Source organism: Pygoscelis adeliae, unplaced genomic scaffold, assembly GCF_000699105.1.
Source record: "Pygoscelis adeliae isolate BGI_AS28 unplaced genomic scaffold, ASM69910v1 Scaffold38, whole genome shotgun sequence".
Taxonomy (NCBI): domain Eukaryota; kingdom Metazoa; phylum Chordata; class Aves; order Sphenisciformes; family Spheniscidae; genus Pygoscelis; species Pygoscelis adeliae.
Genome location: NW_008825614.1, coordinates 7,609,554 through 7,626,401, shown reverse-complemented (window position 1 = coordinate 7,626,401; position 16,848 = coordinate 7,609,554). Strand labels below are relative to the sequence as shown.

Below are 16,848 nucleotides of genomic sequence, written 5' to 3'. Positions count from 1 at the left end.
TCATTCTACTTTTACATCTAGCCTTCCAGAGCATGCCTCCAAGTGAAGAAAGGCAGAGGATATGTTTTTACTTCTAATAACTTCCTATACATTGTTCTGCAGTCATAACAACTTTCTTTTGGTCTTTCTGAAGTTTTTTCTGACAGATGGTAGGCATTTCCTAGGAGCTTCCAGCATGGTGTTTTAAAACACTTTCTATTCTACTGGCAAAGACTTTATTCTTCTAGCTACTCCTTTTATTTTTAAACTACATTCTTCGTTTTATACACTTCTCCATGTCTGACATAAAGCACCAAGAAGTAAAATTTCAGGCTTTTGTGGCTCCTGCAACAATGCTGAAGTAAAGCACTGTTACAGCACTGCTCTTCAAGAGCAACATTAGAAACCAGGTCCTAGATGCTGCTGGGCACCAAAACTAGAACTGCTTCTTCTGCACAGAAGATAAAGATTTAAAGATGCATGCATTGTTCTTGGGTGAAAAACTAATTTAAATGCAGAATGCAGTAAGAAGTAAGAATGGATAAAAAAGAACATTACAAACACTATTACTGAGAAGGATCAGCATGTTCTAAGACATCCATCCTCCCAAAACCAGCAATCCTTTAAGGTCAGAATCACAGCATTCAATATAGGGTTTTAAAAAAATACATATTCTTAACATTTCTAAATATCTCCTACAGCCCTTCAATCAGAATTCGTTCCCCAAGAGGAAGAAAAAGCTGATTGGACTCAGTGAATGCAAGAACAATTTTCCCCGTTGGCATAGCTTCCCCAGCAATTGGAAGGGACAGTCAGTATCTGAAAGTAAATACTTCGAAGGTGTCCCACTTGCTGCCTTCCTTTAATAGCACTTGCAGAAGAGGAGATGCCAGGAGAAGGCTCTTGAATTAGCATCGCCTCTTGTTGAGAGCCTATAAAGCGACAGCAATTTGTCGGCTGAAGCATTCTGAGGACAAAAAGGTCCTCTGTAATGATGGCAACAAGCACAGAGAGTCTGATGGGCATAGCTGAATAAAACCAAATTAAGGCCACAGCTGGTGATGCTGGCAAGCATGCAACAGAACTGTGATCCCAACAGACATTCCTAGAAATTCTTTTACAATTTAAACTCAAATTTCCCAAGTAAAAGGCTTTAAAGAACCAGGAAAAGAAGAAACACAACAATGCTGAAAAATAAATATGCTCATCTAGTCACTGTGTAGAGACCTTGAGGAGGAGCATCCCAAAGCTGGTTCAAAGGCCAACCTAGGCCAGAGGTGGCCAGCTCTGCTCTTGTCTCCGTTCAACCTTGGATGGAAAAGGAAAACGTGAACGCCCAAGAACAGTCAAGAATCAGCTGACCTATCTTCCTGTGTGTCAGCCAAGGACCAAACAAGATTACATTTCCAGGTGTATCGGCATTCTTGAAGAGGATACTTGTGGGTTTGCTCCTTCTGAAAGAGCAGTGGAGACCAAGACAATGCAGACCCAGGCTCACAATTCCCTGGATGGCATGATCACTTCTGCACAGCTGGCAGCAGTAGGGCATTTAAGACCCACAAGGTTTCTCTACATGAACAAGGCACCAGGAAAGTTAGACAGAAGGCAGAAGACTTGATTAATACATTCCCAAAGACAAGATAACCTTCTGCAGCTCCCTCAGGGGAGTCAACAATAAAGCATGCACACCCTCTGGAATAGCAGAAAACTCAACTTAAAAATAACTACAAAGCAAATCTGTCATGTAACTGATTCTTCCTTCTCCTCTTCTTCTTTCCCCAGAATTTTAGTTCTTCACTTCATACTAGTGAAATAAGACATAGGAAAACCAATGCAGCAAAACTGACACCCAAATTATTTGTAGTGACGGGGAAAACAAAGATTGTGTTATACTTAACATCAGCTATCCCAGGAAAACATTGTTACTGCATGCCTCACACCACCATATCCACTAAGCCATCACTTACCAGAAGATTGAAGCCATGCTTGAATTTTTGGAAGCAGTCAACAAATTCATCTGGAGGTGGTGGTTTTGCACGGAGAGTAAGAACTCCCTCTGGTGAACAAAATGAGATTTTTATATATCCATTTATATGTTATATAATTTCTATAAATATTACAGGTATAGTAAACATATAAATACATAATAAATTTACCAACTTACAGAATTTTGTAAATATAGAACCACAACAGTGAGCACATTCTGCAGTCATATCTCTAATTACTCACTCCTCACTGACTTCAAGCAAATAATTTTCATAGGTTTCCCTCTAAGACTATACTGCGTAGGATCTTTTGTGCTCAAAGTGAAAGAAAATTACTACATTCGTGAAAAAAACAAGACAAAGAGACACATTTGCTAGCTACTTCAACGATCCTTAGAGAAACAGAATTGTGTGCAGTAAGAACTCCTACCTCCAGGCCCTTTCTTTTTACTTTTCTTAGTTTTCTTCCTCTTCGAAAGTTCAGCAAATGCTTCAGCAGCTTTTTGAAGTTTGGTAACAAAATGCTCAATGTCATCCAAAATATGGTTCAGAATTTGCTATGGGAGAAAAGAAAAGTAACAGTTTCTCTACAGAACTTATAGCAGAAATACTCCAGAAGTCAAAATTACTACACTCTCAGACACCAACAGCTTCCTCGGAACAAAGTCCATGTTAGAACACTGCTTATTTAGATTCATTATATTCTTAGCTTTACAAACCTGTAAAGTATTTTAAATCTTAGATCTTTAAAAACTTAGGGCCACTGGAAGTTTTTTAAAATATAAGCATCAAGATTATTAAATTCAGATTGGAATTACACAGTTCGTTCACACATTACATTTTCTCTCACAACACATGAAAAAATTCTAATTATTTGTGTAGGACAGCATTTTCCTAAACAGTGTAACTTCATAATCTCCTTTAGTACAAAGTATTAAGCTGTTTGTTGAATGTCAGAATGCAGTTTTATAGAAGAAGTACTCTTTGAAGAACTGTTTTCGAAGAGCAAGTGGAGAAGAATGAAGGAGCCCCTGGGGAAAACATGTATACACCAATTCAGCAGGCCCCAACATGTTTTCTTCAAGACCCTCGGATGTTGCTGAGGGCAACATCAGAGTAGAAAAGTAGAAAGTTAGAACTGACAAATGGGGCAATATATCACATATATGCATATATCGCACATATGATATCGCATACATCATAAGACCTGCCCAATGTCGTTGCTTATAGGCAATGTCAGAAATGACCACGTGTTCATATTCCAGATATTGCACATATCTTAAGTCGCACTAAATTAATGGAATTTAAGTTTATCCTTACATAGTTTGCTGAATTTGGCCTACCACATAAAATTAGTATTTATATTTCTAGCTCTTCACAGCAGAAAACTTTGTATCAACATTCAGTACTTTATTTTTTCTTTTTTTTTTTTTAAAAGAAAAAAATAAGAAAAAGAACTATCGCCTACTCATTTTTAGGTCTACCACACAAACATAGGCTTCCTGGAAAGCTTTCCTCCAGAACTGAATTTCCCATGTGGAAAAAGCCTTCCCATGAAGTAGAGCTGCAAAATTTCACAGACGTTAAGCAATATCACTTGTAGTTTCTGACTTACAACATCTCTGTCAATCCTGGCTGCTATCATCTCTGCTGTTTCTTCATGATCATGGTATTGTCTATGTTTTTCAACTACAGAAAAGGGAAGAAGAGAGACATCCATATACGCAAAATTAGTAACCAACACTTCCGATACAGCTTATGCTTGAAATCATAATGCTGTAAGAAAAACATGGGCAATGTTTGTACCATTCATTTTGCAAGAACCCCACACAACCTGAAAATCTTGCACCCTAATGCCTGATCCTGCCAAGTCTTACCAAAAAAAAAAAAAGCTTAGGTGTATGCTTTCAGTCAGCTTAGCTGCATAAATGAAGTTAACCACAGCAGTGTGGTACCAGGGTCTAATTAAAAAAATTAAAGCAGAAAGTGGTCGATTATAAATACAACATAATGAGAAATCATCCCATTTTGCAAAATATGCTACAAGCTGCTCCAGCAGAAGTGAGCAAGAAGGAAGAGTGTAGCCATGACTTCAAAACAATTTTGATGTAAAAGGTAATAAGCAAAAAGGGATGTAGGAATTTGGGCAGAGTGACCAAGTCTGGCAACACAGAAATGGGAGATAATGACGTGATAAAACAGGTATTTCAAATAACGATGGACAGAGTCAGTGACTTTTATTTGAAAACAAAAAGTGTTAACATTTTGATAAATTAGAAGCTTTACATTTTTAAGTCGCACTAAATACTGTATTGCTTTTGTTAACAGGTGGTATTTTAGTAAATACATTTTAGAAAAGATCCATGTGAATGGAATAAAAGGAACTGCAGGAATTCAGATCCACAAGTGGTCTGGCAAGACAGACCACTTGACAAACTAATGAAACTTTTCTGAAGTGAGAAGTCAAACAGAAGAACGAACTAGCCTTTACTCAAGATAGATGTAATACTGTAGATTAGTAGACAAAAACATTAACATTACAGGTTTCTCTCAATATTTTTAGTTGTTTTCTTTGCATAGTTGTGTACTTTGTTGAATGATACAGTTTAATAAACCAAAAATGATAAAGACTCCATGGTTAATGACTTCTAATTCTAAAATTTTAGTATCTATTATTAAAAAAAAAAACAAACCCAAACCAAAAAAGGCCTCACCTTAACCAAGATTATTCCCTTAATACAGCCTGTTTTAAAGAAGGAGCTTTACTGTTTCTAAATAATTTTTTTTCAACAAAATCTGATCAAAATAGAATGTTTCCATTAGAGATTTTAAAAAACAAACAAACAAAAAACCCCAAACCCATCAGAAATGCTACAGCATTCCTCAGTTCAGGCTTTAAAAAAACAAAACAAACAAAAAACCCCCCAAAAACTGGTTTAGCCATACAGGCCAATATAATGATAAATACAAAATAAAGAAATAATGCTGATCTCCAGTCAGCTTTTCATCCGTGATTATATTTTTTAATTGTCCAAAATATCTGACCTATGCTCTCCCTGTTACTAAAGAGAGCATCATTAAATTACTAGATTTCTGACAGTACTGACTACTGTGAATGTTATTACGTTCACAAAAAAGCCCAGGTTAAAATCAGTAGCCCACACCCCCATCCAGATAAACACAAGTAAATGAAGCTCTGAACAGAAATTCAGGAAAACAGTTAAGTACAAGTAAATGACAAGTCAGATTATGACAGTCAGGTCTTATTCCCCAGATCAGGCAACAGTGGCTTGGGGCATTTCAAGCTAGACTGGGAGAATAATCCTGTCTGCTCTCAGCGAGGACAGAGGGGTGACCTCGTACAACCATTTCCATATCTGGATTCAATTACTGTAATCTTTATGAAAGTGGTCTTTCCAAATTATTTTTGTTATTACCGAGGATCATAAAAACCTACTGCCCAGAACAACTGGTTGTCACCGCACTTGCTGCAGCAGCGGCCTCCCAGAAATACTCACACTCCCCCTGCTCTGCAGCCCATGCGGACCACGCCGCCACGCGGCTTCTCACGTCCACTTGGGTGATGGTCCCTGGCGGCACAGGGGCAGGCGCCTGCGGTGGCGGAGGGATGACGCTGTCAGCTTTGGATATCATCCTAGAGGAAGAGAAGAAAGTCCAGAAGTGACACTTGAAGGAAAAACGTTCTATTTTCTAGTGCTTAATCAGAGAAGACGAGGAGGCTTTACAAGGACCTCTTCTACTATTGAACATACTATGGACTTGCCAAGTAAGCAGTACTCAAGACCATGATGTGTAAATATGTTAAACATAGTAGGAAACCCACTCCATGATGTGGTTAGCAAACCTTTGTCACCTGGCCACATGGGAAATCCCCAAGCAGTACCACAGAACATGATGTCTAGAGACCTGCCAGTTTACGCAGGTAAATCCAGTGCCTTGGGTTTAGTAGGTGGCATTTTTACCGCCACATGCAGTTCAATGGCTGGACTTCCATTTTATGTGAAAGTCTTCATTAGAAGTTACCTTTCAGTCATCACAATTGAGTATCTATTGCCCAAATTTGACAGGTGCCAACAACCTGTTTCTTAAAACCCTACCAACAAACCAATTAAATTTACAGGCTGATTTTCCTTTTTATACCAGTGACCTGTCTTGATATAAATGTATCAATGTTCCCACCTGCAATTTTCCAGTTCTTAAACTAGTTTTAAATACCATAAGGAAAGAGGTCTTTGAAGTCATTCTGCAACTTGATACCAACAGACAAAAAATCCCAACAACTCCTGTCATGCACACATCCCATCACTTCCCCACTCCGCTGTTTAAAAGCAAGATCTTCACCTTGAATTCGTCTGTTTATAATCCCATCTCATTTGTGGCATTCAACAGCAACACAAAATGTCAAGTGTTATTTGGTCTTTGAACACTGAAGAAAAAAATGTTTCCTTCACCTTTCCTTCCTCCAGTCTCCTGGGCGCTGTTCTCCACATGTCCCACACTTCTACTTGTCAATAATCTTGCAGCAACTCGATAACGCAATGTCAGGCAGAAGGGTCTCTCCCCATGACCTGATACCAGCATGTATATGATACGACAACGAGTAACCGGCACTAAGCTGTCACACACTCATGACCTCTTGGCCTCATAGCCCTCAGAGACTGATATCTTGGATTATTTTTCCCACCAGATGTACTGACCTCCATTCTTTTCCCAATTAAATCTTGGTAGTTTCCCAGCACATCCAATGTGTTTGAGTCCTTCCGGATTGCCTCTTTATGCTTATACCTGTTTGTTACAGTCCCACAAACAGTAAAGTCTACTTATTTAATTTTAAACCCGCAGATAAAGTTAGACACAGTTCAGTTTTTGTTTTGTTTTTTACAGGAGTGTCCATCACTCTAGGAAAACTTCAAGAGCTGTGCATCAGAATTTAACAGGTAGCTAAGACTGTTATAAACTCATTCATATAATGGTGACCTTTTTACTTAGTGATTTTTGCCCAGCAGAGACTTCTCTATCTGGACCACAAAACTAAGTGTTATTGAGAGATACTATCAGGACACAGTTACGTACTAACTTTTCAACCAACTACCACCATTACCATCCAGTGTCTAATATATTTGTGCCCTTGTTTCTATGCCTCTGTTGGCTACCTCTCATTTCTGTATTAATCTTCTCTGAACCCAACAGACTCTTTTCCCCCACATTTTCCAACTGGCAGAGAAGCTTTCACTACCAGGGAAACAAGGAGTCTTCAGCATCGCTAAGCAGGCAGGCAGGAAGATTATTCAATCTTCAGTTGCTGTTTTATTTAACATCTTTAGATCCCAAAACCTTTTATCATAATCTTATTCACTTGGAGTTATGGGGCATTTATGTTTTCAGTTTGAATTCTGAACTACTTGACCCATATGCAGAACTGAGACATGCAATGCTATTCTCTGGCAAGTGGTATTGATGTCAGCTGTTCCCGTCACTAAGGTGGAATTGGGAAACATTAAGAGTGACGCCATAAATTGAGAGAGCCTGAGACAATTATTAAAGCAACGCCTCTACATGTGGTTTTGGAAGTATATTATCAACTAGCAATAAAGAGTAAAAAACAGCAGGCAGACTTGGAGAGCTTCTGAATGCTGTAACGCTATTTGGTAAATCTATATACTGCCAAGAAGTTAGGTTTTTACCTCAGTGTTTCAAGCCTCTTCTTTTGTTTCCCACTCTTGCTGTCGCTGATTGCACTTTCAATATCTTCATGAATAAAGCTAGCCTAAAGAGACAGAAGCAGAAACCATCAGTTATCAGCTATATCTCCTCATGCACTTTTTTTTAGGGCATCTTCAGATTCCAGAATCCCTTATCAAATCCCATTTATTTAAAAGTTCTGGGATAAATTATTTTACACATAAACAGAACAAAGAAACACACAATGCTGTTGTCTGGGAGTCAGTATTTTTGTCACTGTTCCAATCTCAAGCATTATCATCAGATGAGTATGTCATCTAGATACCAAATTTGTCTGAACAGCACTAATTATCTCAAGTCAATCGTTATTGAATAAGCTATTTTTTCCCCCTCCACGTTCGTCATTTTTGTTTTTCTCAAGCACGTTAGGGGAAAGACATACTATAAAAAAAAATCTACTATAGATAGTAGCAGCAAAACTACTATAGATAGTAGCAGCATAAAGGATTAGGAAAGTAACTTGTAGCGATACAGTTTCCTTTAAGAAATAACGATAGCCTCCAATTTCTCTTTGATTTAATAAAAGATGATTTTTTCAGAACACTTCCTAATCTGTAGGTTCCTGCCCCTTCATAACTGCAGTCTGCCTCCACCAGTGGCCCACAAGTGAAATTTTGATGCATGTCTAAGGCACTATTCTAATAGATCTTGCATTAAATAGGTCATGCTTCTCATAGGATTTAGAATGCTCTGTTACACGTCTTCAGCTGACAAATTAACTTCCTACACAGGTTGTCAAAGCCCAAATCTGTCAGTGTCTGGCTCACTTTACAAGGTCCACACCTTTCTTAGTACCTTCATAACAGAGAAGTATGGAACTTCTTGGGAGGAATATGTAACTTCTGCTGGGACCAGAAGACTTTGTTGAATTTAGGATCCAAGGGGATTAAAGGAATTCTCAGCTGTAATGAATTGCACTACAGAATATGTGCAAGGGATACATTAAGATTAAAGAATTCATAGAAAAAACTTTGGGGGATTTGAGGAACTTAAACCCAGAAGAATTCCATTAATCATACTCTTGATATTTATTACTTAACAATTGTTTAGAAAATACTGAATGCCCCAAATATTATTGATTTTGACTAATTTTTTGTTGCAGAGGCTCCTGAGGTTCATGGTAACTTCTAATCAAAGCAGGAAAAAGCCAAGGGAGAAAGACCTAACCTTTCAAAACCAGCCAACTCTCCTGGGTAAGGAACAAAAGCTAGGGTATGGTCACAGACTCAAACAATACCTCAGAAGAAAAGGGAGATCCTGGACTTCCAAGTCATCCTTAGGCGCTGTGCATTTTTATTTGTACACAGAGGAACAACAAAAGATGAAAGTCTGAAGAAAAAAGACCAGCTCTACACTTCGGGAAGCTGGGTCCAAGCTCAGACCTCTAGACTTCAACAAGGATCTCTGCATTATTTAACATAATGCCACCTGAACTTCTCACAGGATCCCAGTTTCCATTGAAACAGCAAGTTCTGTGCAACTAATCACACAGTTAGCCAGTCATCTTCACACCACTCTCACTATACCAATTTCAAAACGGTTGCACAATATGATTAGCAATCTGTTGTTTTAAGACAATGATATGAACTACTACAAAGGAATTAAAAAATCCCCATGAAATTATCAATTGGAATTCAAAGAAATACCAATTATATAGAGTAACTAACAGAAATTAAAATTTATAACCCTGGAAATACAGAAGTATTGCAGAATACATTAAAAATTTATTTATGCTTGAAGGAAATATTTTAATCAGAGATGAACAATCTCTTTCCTTGTTTTGCCCCTCCTGCAAGTAATTTCCTTTTCATTATGTCTCCAGCAGAGCAGAGATGCAGAGAGGTGGGAATGTAGAGAAGGTTTAATTGTTCAGTGACAAAAAAAGCAGAAAAAGAGGAAAGACTAAATACGACTCAGGGCTCAGATTAGTTCTTTGCAGATTATAAGATAAATTTGAAATAACTATTTTATACCACTTTCTTCAGAAGTGTGAATGTAAACGATATACATATTCTAGAGTTTTACTCATTTGCAAACCTAAATGAACAGCTACAGAGCCCAAGAATCAAAATTTACAGTAACGACATATTTGCACATCCACTAAAGATTCAGTTGACATACAGGACTACTCTCTTGCAAGACATACTATGCTATATTTACTAACATTCTATAAGTAGTGTTGATACCATAAATGCATTAAACTTAAAGCATATTTATAAGACTAAAAGAACAGAATTATTTTCTATGAATCAGCCCATTTGATTTTATCCACTGAACATGCCAGTTCATAAAATTTCCCCTATTCAAATAAATCATCGCAGATGCCCATTACTACCTTACCTTAATCTCATCACATTGGAAAAGATGCAAATCGGGCTTGTTTTGGGTTGGTTCTTTACATATTAATGCAAGAATTGAATTGTAATTGCATGCATTCATCACAGCTTGGCAATGCTGAATTGTGCTTAAAGGAAAATTCTCCAGTTCATTCTGCCGGAAGAGGGGAAAAAAAAAATCAAACACAAAACACCACCTTACTATACAGTGTCCTGATCTCAGAAAAGCTGCACGAGTTAAAAAGGGAAAGTGATAATAAGCTAATTAAAATACCAAATCTCACATACATCATTTTTCTGCCTGTTCTCTTTTTCTTTCTCTCTCTGAAAATGAGACTGCCACTCACAGATCTTACCTTTGATTCCAAGTCCACCAAACTGACAGCTTTGTCATCCACTTGAAGAATCATATCTTGAGTCCACACTTTGCCTTTGGCATCCAGCAATTTCAGCTTCCTTATTCCATCATCTACTGTAATCATTGCCTCTTTTCGGTCCAGAACAAAGGTGGTCAAGTGCTAGTGAATGGGACGTACATTAAAAAAAAAAAAAAAAAAAAAGAAATTTTCCCTATTCCTAGGCAGTGTCAGTATTCAAATTGCCAAGAAATAGCAATACAAATTATTCATGAATAAAAGTGCCTTTGTATATGACAGATCCCACCAATAAGCCATACGAGAGGTTGTTTAGTCCATAATGTCATTTTAAGTCAACGGATTTTTGTAACTCACTGTTTGTCATCCTCTGTCATTTCCTCACTAAAGTCAGTGGTTAGACTTGAAGGCGTATTCTGACATCTTTCAGGTATCACAGCTAGAATTAAACCCTGAGTATTTAATTAGCTTTCTTGAGGAGTGAAAACCTGTCTCTCTTGGCAAGCTGAATCCAGGAAGCATCAGCAGAAGCAGAAGCTTCCCAGAAACACCCTGCCAACATACCTCCACCACCACCCTGACCAGGAGTGTCAGGTGGCAGCTCTTCCAGAGCTGCCAGCTAGCACGCTGATGGCAACCATGATGGGCTTGCATCTGACTGGGCTACCTTATGGACAGGCTAGTCGCTTCTTTTATGCGGATCACAGTAGAAGTGTAGTATACTAACTACTTTTGCTTACCATCAACTTGGAATATTCTTCAGATTCGATTAATGGTCTGGAAATTAAACACTACCTCACAGACACCACCTCAGCTAGTTTCCCTGTCATTATGGTTTTGACAATTTTTCCTTCAACATGCCAACCATGCAAGACAACCCATAAAATTATTTCATTTTATCCAGGCATAAATCCAGTTTCACATTCTTATTGAAGACCTGGTTGCACTCATTCAGGTTGAACCAATTTTAATATATGCTTGCATATCTATCTTCTAGGTAACTTAAAAAAAGAAAAAAAGAAGAAGAATTAAGTGTGCTTTCTTCTGTTACAGGATAACAGCACTTAGTTATGACAGACAAGAGAGTAGATACAAGCTGCATATAATCAAAGTACTTAAAAGAAGCAAAACAAACTCTCTACTGACTGCTCACACAGGAATGCTTAGACTCCAAATACAAGTACTAATTTTTATGCCAGTACAGTACCAAAGCTGTTATGAAGACACCAAAGAAAAATACAGACAGACCATCAGAAGCAACACAAGTATTCATCTGCAAGCTGATCATAGGATAGAAGCACTTGAAATTAAGATTCTTCTGCATATGATCTCACAATTTACAGCTAGTTTAAAACCCAGCAAAAAGGAGCTGAGAATCTATGGTATTTGCAAGACTTGGCTTAACCCATGATAGTGGTCTGATGGCAGTGGGAGAAAGTTTGTGCCAAAGTAAGACTACAGCATGAGGCATTGCATCCAAAAGTGCTTAACAGGCTACATATGGGCACCCAGGCTTACTTTGCTGAATATTTTAAATAGATCTACTCCTGGATAAAATACGACAGCAGCATACAGTAATTCTGCAAAGCAGCTTAAGTTGGGAAGTAACATACTTTGCACTTCACACCGGGGAAGAATCTGTGCAGGCAGAATATGTTTGTTAAACTACTACATAGTAGAATAACTGGGGCTTTTAGGGGTTAATGCTCAGCTCTTTCTGAATATTCTGTCACCTCTGCTGGTTATAACTGATCAAAGTATTCATTTTAAATATCATCCAGTGTGCCTCACCAACAGCACAGGGTTTTTCAGCTCTGCCTCATCCTTGCAACAAGGCAGGTTCAGAGACAGGGCAGCATAACACGTTGAATTGATACCCCATTGAGAAGTCCTGTCCATTTGCCAAACTACACACAACTTTGCTTACATTCTTCTACATCAAAATTTCAGCTCATTATGGCAAAGCTATAGAATTTGAGACATTTCAGTGTAATCTATTCTGACGTGACCTCGGGCTGGCAGGATATTTTGGAAGACGTATATGCCTTCAAGCATATGTATCCTCAAAAATGATGTAGGCAAAAATAACTGCATGTAACTGAAAGCTACAATTGGTATATTGCTCTTCGTCTCACCTCTACGTGATACTGCGAAGTTTCGGATATGCTGCTGGCACTGTCTCGTGCATAATTCTTCCTTTGTTCTAGAGATAGGAGGAAAAGAAAGAATAATTATTCATTCAACTTCTTATCATGCTGTTTTGAATACTTCTCAGAGACACTTAAGACTAGTTGTATATATGAAATCAGAAGATGAGCTGCTGATAATTTCTGTATTTTGACAGAAAAAACCTTCACCTCCACATAGTCCAGCACAAGGATCATACTTACATCAACGACGTTGAGAGAGAGCCAGCGGGTGCAAACAAAAGCCAGTTATCTCATCACAGTGAGTCAGGACACCGGAGGGGAGCAGTGTTCTGACTGAAAACGCTTCATTGGGAAGCCTGATTATTAAAATCACTGGCTTGTCACTTTGGTAGCAATACGTTAACCAGCATCAGGCTTACTGAATTTGTATGAATGCACTTGAAAGCATAAGTATTTTCTGATATACATGTTAAATCTGCAAAACAACAAAGCCACACAAACCAGACCTGACTCATCCTTCATTTCTTCCTAAAGTATTCAATTTGATGAATTACTAATGTAGAAATATGCATGGAAAGGGGTCGAAATAAAAAACCCCACACCAAATATCTCTAAACAGAAATATTTTTCAGCTGAACAAAGCACAATGCTGCAAAATCAGAAACTTCACTTTTACTCCATACAATAGATTAATATCAAACCAGGAGAGGAGGGAAGGGAAAATGCAAGACAAAGACACGACACACACCCACACCACAAAATAATGAATTCAGATGAATACTGAAGAAAACTTTTCAACTTTAGTGGAAAAAATTTGAACGCAACGTTTGGAGGATTTTTCTCTTTTTTCGCCATAACTTCTGAAGGGCCCAATCTGGAACACCAGGAGCTTTGCCTAAGGAAGGAAGTCACTAGGAGACTTGGCCCAGAAAGGTCCAAGGAAACTCTGCAAGTAGGCAACTCTTTTCTCTCCATTTCATTGAATAACTTGATTTCTGATCTTCAAGTAAAACAGGCAGTTTAATTTTGTTCAGAAGGAAAGTACCTGATGTACATACAAAATCTATCAATTTCATCATACTCTGAGTACTTGGCGGGGGGAGGAATAAAAGTGTGTGATTCTGTTGACAGGAAAGATAAGTTACTTTTTGCAAAATAAAAAAATGCTGACTACTACCAAGCACATGATCTGTGACATGGAGAGATCTGCAGTGAGGACACCATAAAAGCCACGCTGTAAAAGGCTTTTCAGTGATCAGGGTTCCTTCAGAGAGGAATTTCAGGTGCTGACAGATACAGCAGTGCCCTCATTTTCAGATGTCACTTGTAGAAGTATTTGTCACCTTTTATAATCACGCCCATTTATCTCTCCAGTTCTCAGTGACTTTCATGAAAGACAATACAGTTTCTGAAATCCCTCGCTGGCTTGAAGTCCCCCTCCCATGATGACAAACACCGATCATGCAACAGAACCATCCTGCTACTACTCAGTTTGCTTTAGCAAGAGAAGTGTGCAGTGCTATCAGCCAAATTCAAGAACCCCATGGATTATCAGAATTTTTAACTAGGTGTGTGAATATTTTAAAATAGATGTCTTAGTTTAATTGTCCACAATTCTGAAATGCCAGGGCAGAGGATCTGCGTTGATTCCAACTGTAACTACTATTTCTGCTTTTGCAGCATGCTACTTAAAGTTGTTTTTTTTTTTGGTTTATTTTCTTTTTAACCACAATAGATACACACACATGCACACCCCAACAAAACAGTCAGTAAAGCAGTACTGTCTGATTTGCTACCTTTCTTTTTTTGTTTGGATGATGATCTGAAGAAGTAAAGTCCATCTGTTCCTAACAAAACAAGGGAATTAAAAAATAGTATTTAATTTAACCCCATAGAATTATTCGCATCTCCAGGGGGATCAGTTAACAGTCTTCTGTTATGGGCTGTAAATCATAGTTAAATGCTGTCCAGTAAGAAAGAATAGATGCTTTTAAAAAAGTCACTTGTTTCAATTAATGATGTATGAAATATTCAGCTTTGACTGTCATTATCTTTTTTTAGGTGAACAAAAGTATTATTTTTTAACAATATCAAATTAAACCAGGATAGGAAATTTTACATCCACTGTAAGGTTTATAACTCCTGCAAATAATAACAGAGTCATTTTAAATAAACAAAGAATATGTAAAGGTTCCAAAGGAATTAAGAAGAGAGTAACTTTCACAAGAGATTCCTTGCTCTGATTCACAGAAATTTTGCCCTGTGTTAAGACAGGATATCCAAAACCATTCATAGCACTGATTAACACATCCTATTCCACAGAGCAGCCCTAACACTCACAATAGACATAATGGCAAGGTTTTCAACACACTATGTCATGGTGAGAACAATACTGTTTATATAAGAGAGAGAGCTTTCTGAATGCTAATAAAATCTGTGGTTGCCTACACTTGAGAGCCAAGGAGAGCCCCTCAAGTTCTGCATTCTTAATTACAACAGAAGTAACAAGAACTTAAATAAAATTTCCAATTAGCAGAAGTCAATCTGTGTTTGTGTTAATAAACAAAAAGTATGGTCACCACAACAACTGACGGTCCATACTGAGTTCAGCAACAATTCCTATTTACCTATTTATTTCTTTAATGCAGGTAGAATGATTATTAAAACCTGCTAGAGATCTGAGTTATCATTTAGAATAGAATAGAACAGAATAGAATAGAACAGAGCAGAATATTTCAGTTGGAAGGCAGTCGAACTGCCTGACCACTTCAGCGCTGACCAAAAGTTAAAGCATGTTATTAAGGGCATTGTCCAAATGCCTCTTAAGCACTGACAGGCATGGGGCATCAACCACCGTTTTTTGTTGTCCTATAGGCCCTTCTACCAAAAACACCATGTAATGTATGTCACTTACGCAGACTTGGAGACTCCCTTTTCTGGGAGTCCAAGAAAGTGATGCAACTAAACTCTGCAGTAAAGCATGCAAACTAAACTGGGGAGACTTCCAAGTCTTGTTGCAGTTACAGACCAAACCAAAAAAAAGAGAGGGTACCTCACAGGCTCTTAATTACTGCTCAGTGCTGCAATTTTTATGTGGTTTTGGAGGAGCTAAGAAGTGGCCTATAGCAGCTGTGAATGTTGTCAACATGGCTGTAGAGGAGCTGGAGGTATATACAATGGGTAACTGCTCCATCTTGAAATTATTCACCCTTCAAAATACTTCTTCTAATAAGTACCCTAGCATCAGGCAAAATTCTTCTGTTGCTTCCAGAAGGGTCTTTCCTCAACCTTTGTTTTTCAAGCTTTTTACAATTCAATAGTTAGAAAGTGGATCTCCTTTCCCATACAGGGTCAACCCAGCTGCTAATAACCCAGGCTCCCTGATAAATAGTTTTCTTGGCTGTCTGGCATAAATTGCACTGAAGGAAGAATGAATGAAGTCCTCTCATGACAATACGAACATAACACAAAAAAAAGAAGGGGGGGGGGGGGGGAAAGACTGACATGTAGAATGCATTCCCTTTCCCATGGTTTTTGCCAGGAGCTCAAAACTAAATCTCGGCCTCTGCTTTCTCCTGGTGCCTGGCTCATGTCCCAGATTCTACCATCACACCTCCACAAGTTCTCACCTTACCCTCAGAAAAGAGAACACAAACCATTTTGCACCCCCTTCTGCTGATGTGCTCCACTGCCTTGAACTTCTAGCAAAATTGATATAAGCCTGCAAACCTGTTCTGCATCCTTCTCTACCCAGATGACACAAGAGTCTGCTGCTTCTTCCTACAGCACTTCCACGTTTCCACTTCCAAGTCAAATATATCAGAGCACATGACTCTCTCAGTCTTTTTCATCCATATACAGCTCCTTATTTTTCTTCTTTTTCTACAGAGTTGCCCATTGAAGCCACCGAGGCGAAGGGCTCCGAAGCGGAGGATCGCGCCGGGGGACCCTTCCTGAAGCGGCAAAACCGCGGCAAAACCCGCAAAAAGCAAAGGCGCAGGGGGTGAGAGGGTGCCCCAGCCCCCCACCAAGAGCCGGAGGAGGGAGCCCCTGACGAGCGGCAGCTCGGACTCAGCGTGGGCGGGGACAAGAGGGGCGGCGGCCAAACCTCCCCACGTAGAAGAGCAGCCCCCAGGGAGCGCGAGTGACCCGGAGCGCGGCGAACAGGACGGGCAAACAGGGCATGGCGCGTCAGAAGGGCGTGGTGCAGCAGTTAGCGCGGCAGGTCGCGCAGGCAGGGCGCGCAGGGCCGGGGGGCGGG

General features: G+C 38.9%; 1 protein-coding gene across 1 annotated transcript in view; it reads right to left on the bottom strand.

Moving 5' to 3' along the window:
* Window positions 1–16,848, bottom strand: part of EPS8 (epidermal growth factor receptor pathway substrate 8) — a 142,828-nt gene that overhangs the window by 32,701 nt on the left and 93,279 nt on the right. The window contains exons 5-12 of the mRNA XM_009332850.1: window positions 12,573–12,640; window positions 10,420–10,581; window positions 10,068–10,217; window positions 7,670–7,752; window positions 5,483–5,619; window positions 3,580–3,653; window positions 2,395–2,521; window positions 1,947–2,035 (exon numbers count right to left, since the gene is read on the bottom strand). Coding sequence (XP_009331125.1) covers window positions 1,947–2,035; window positions 2,395–2,521; window positions 3,580–3,653; window positions 5,483–5,619; window positions 7,670–7,752; window positions 10,068–10,217; window positions 10,420–10,581; window positions 12,573–12,640 — 890 coding nt within the window. The remainder of the gene's footprint in view (window positions 1–1,946; window positions 2,036–2,394; window positions 2,522–3,579; window positions 3,654–5,482; window positions 5,620–7,669; window positions 7,753–10,067; window positions 10,218–10,419; window positions 10,582–12,572; window positions 12,641–16,848) is intronic.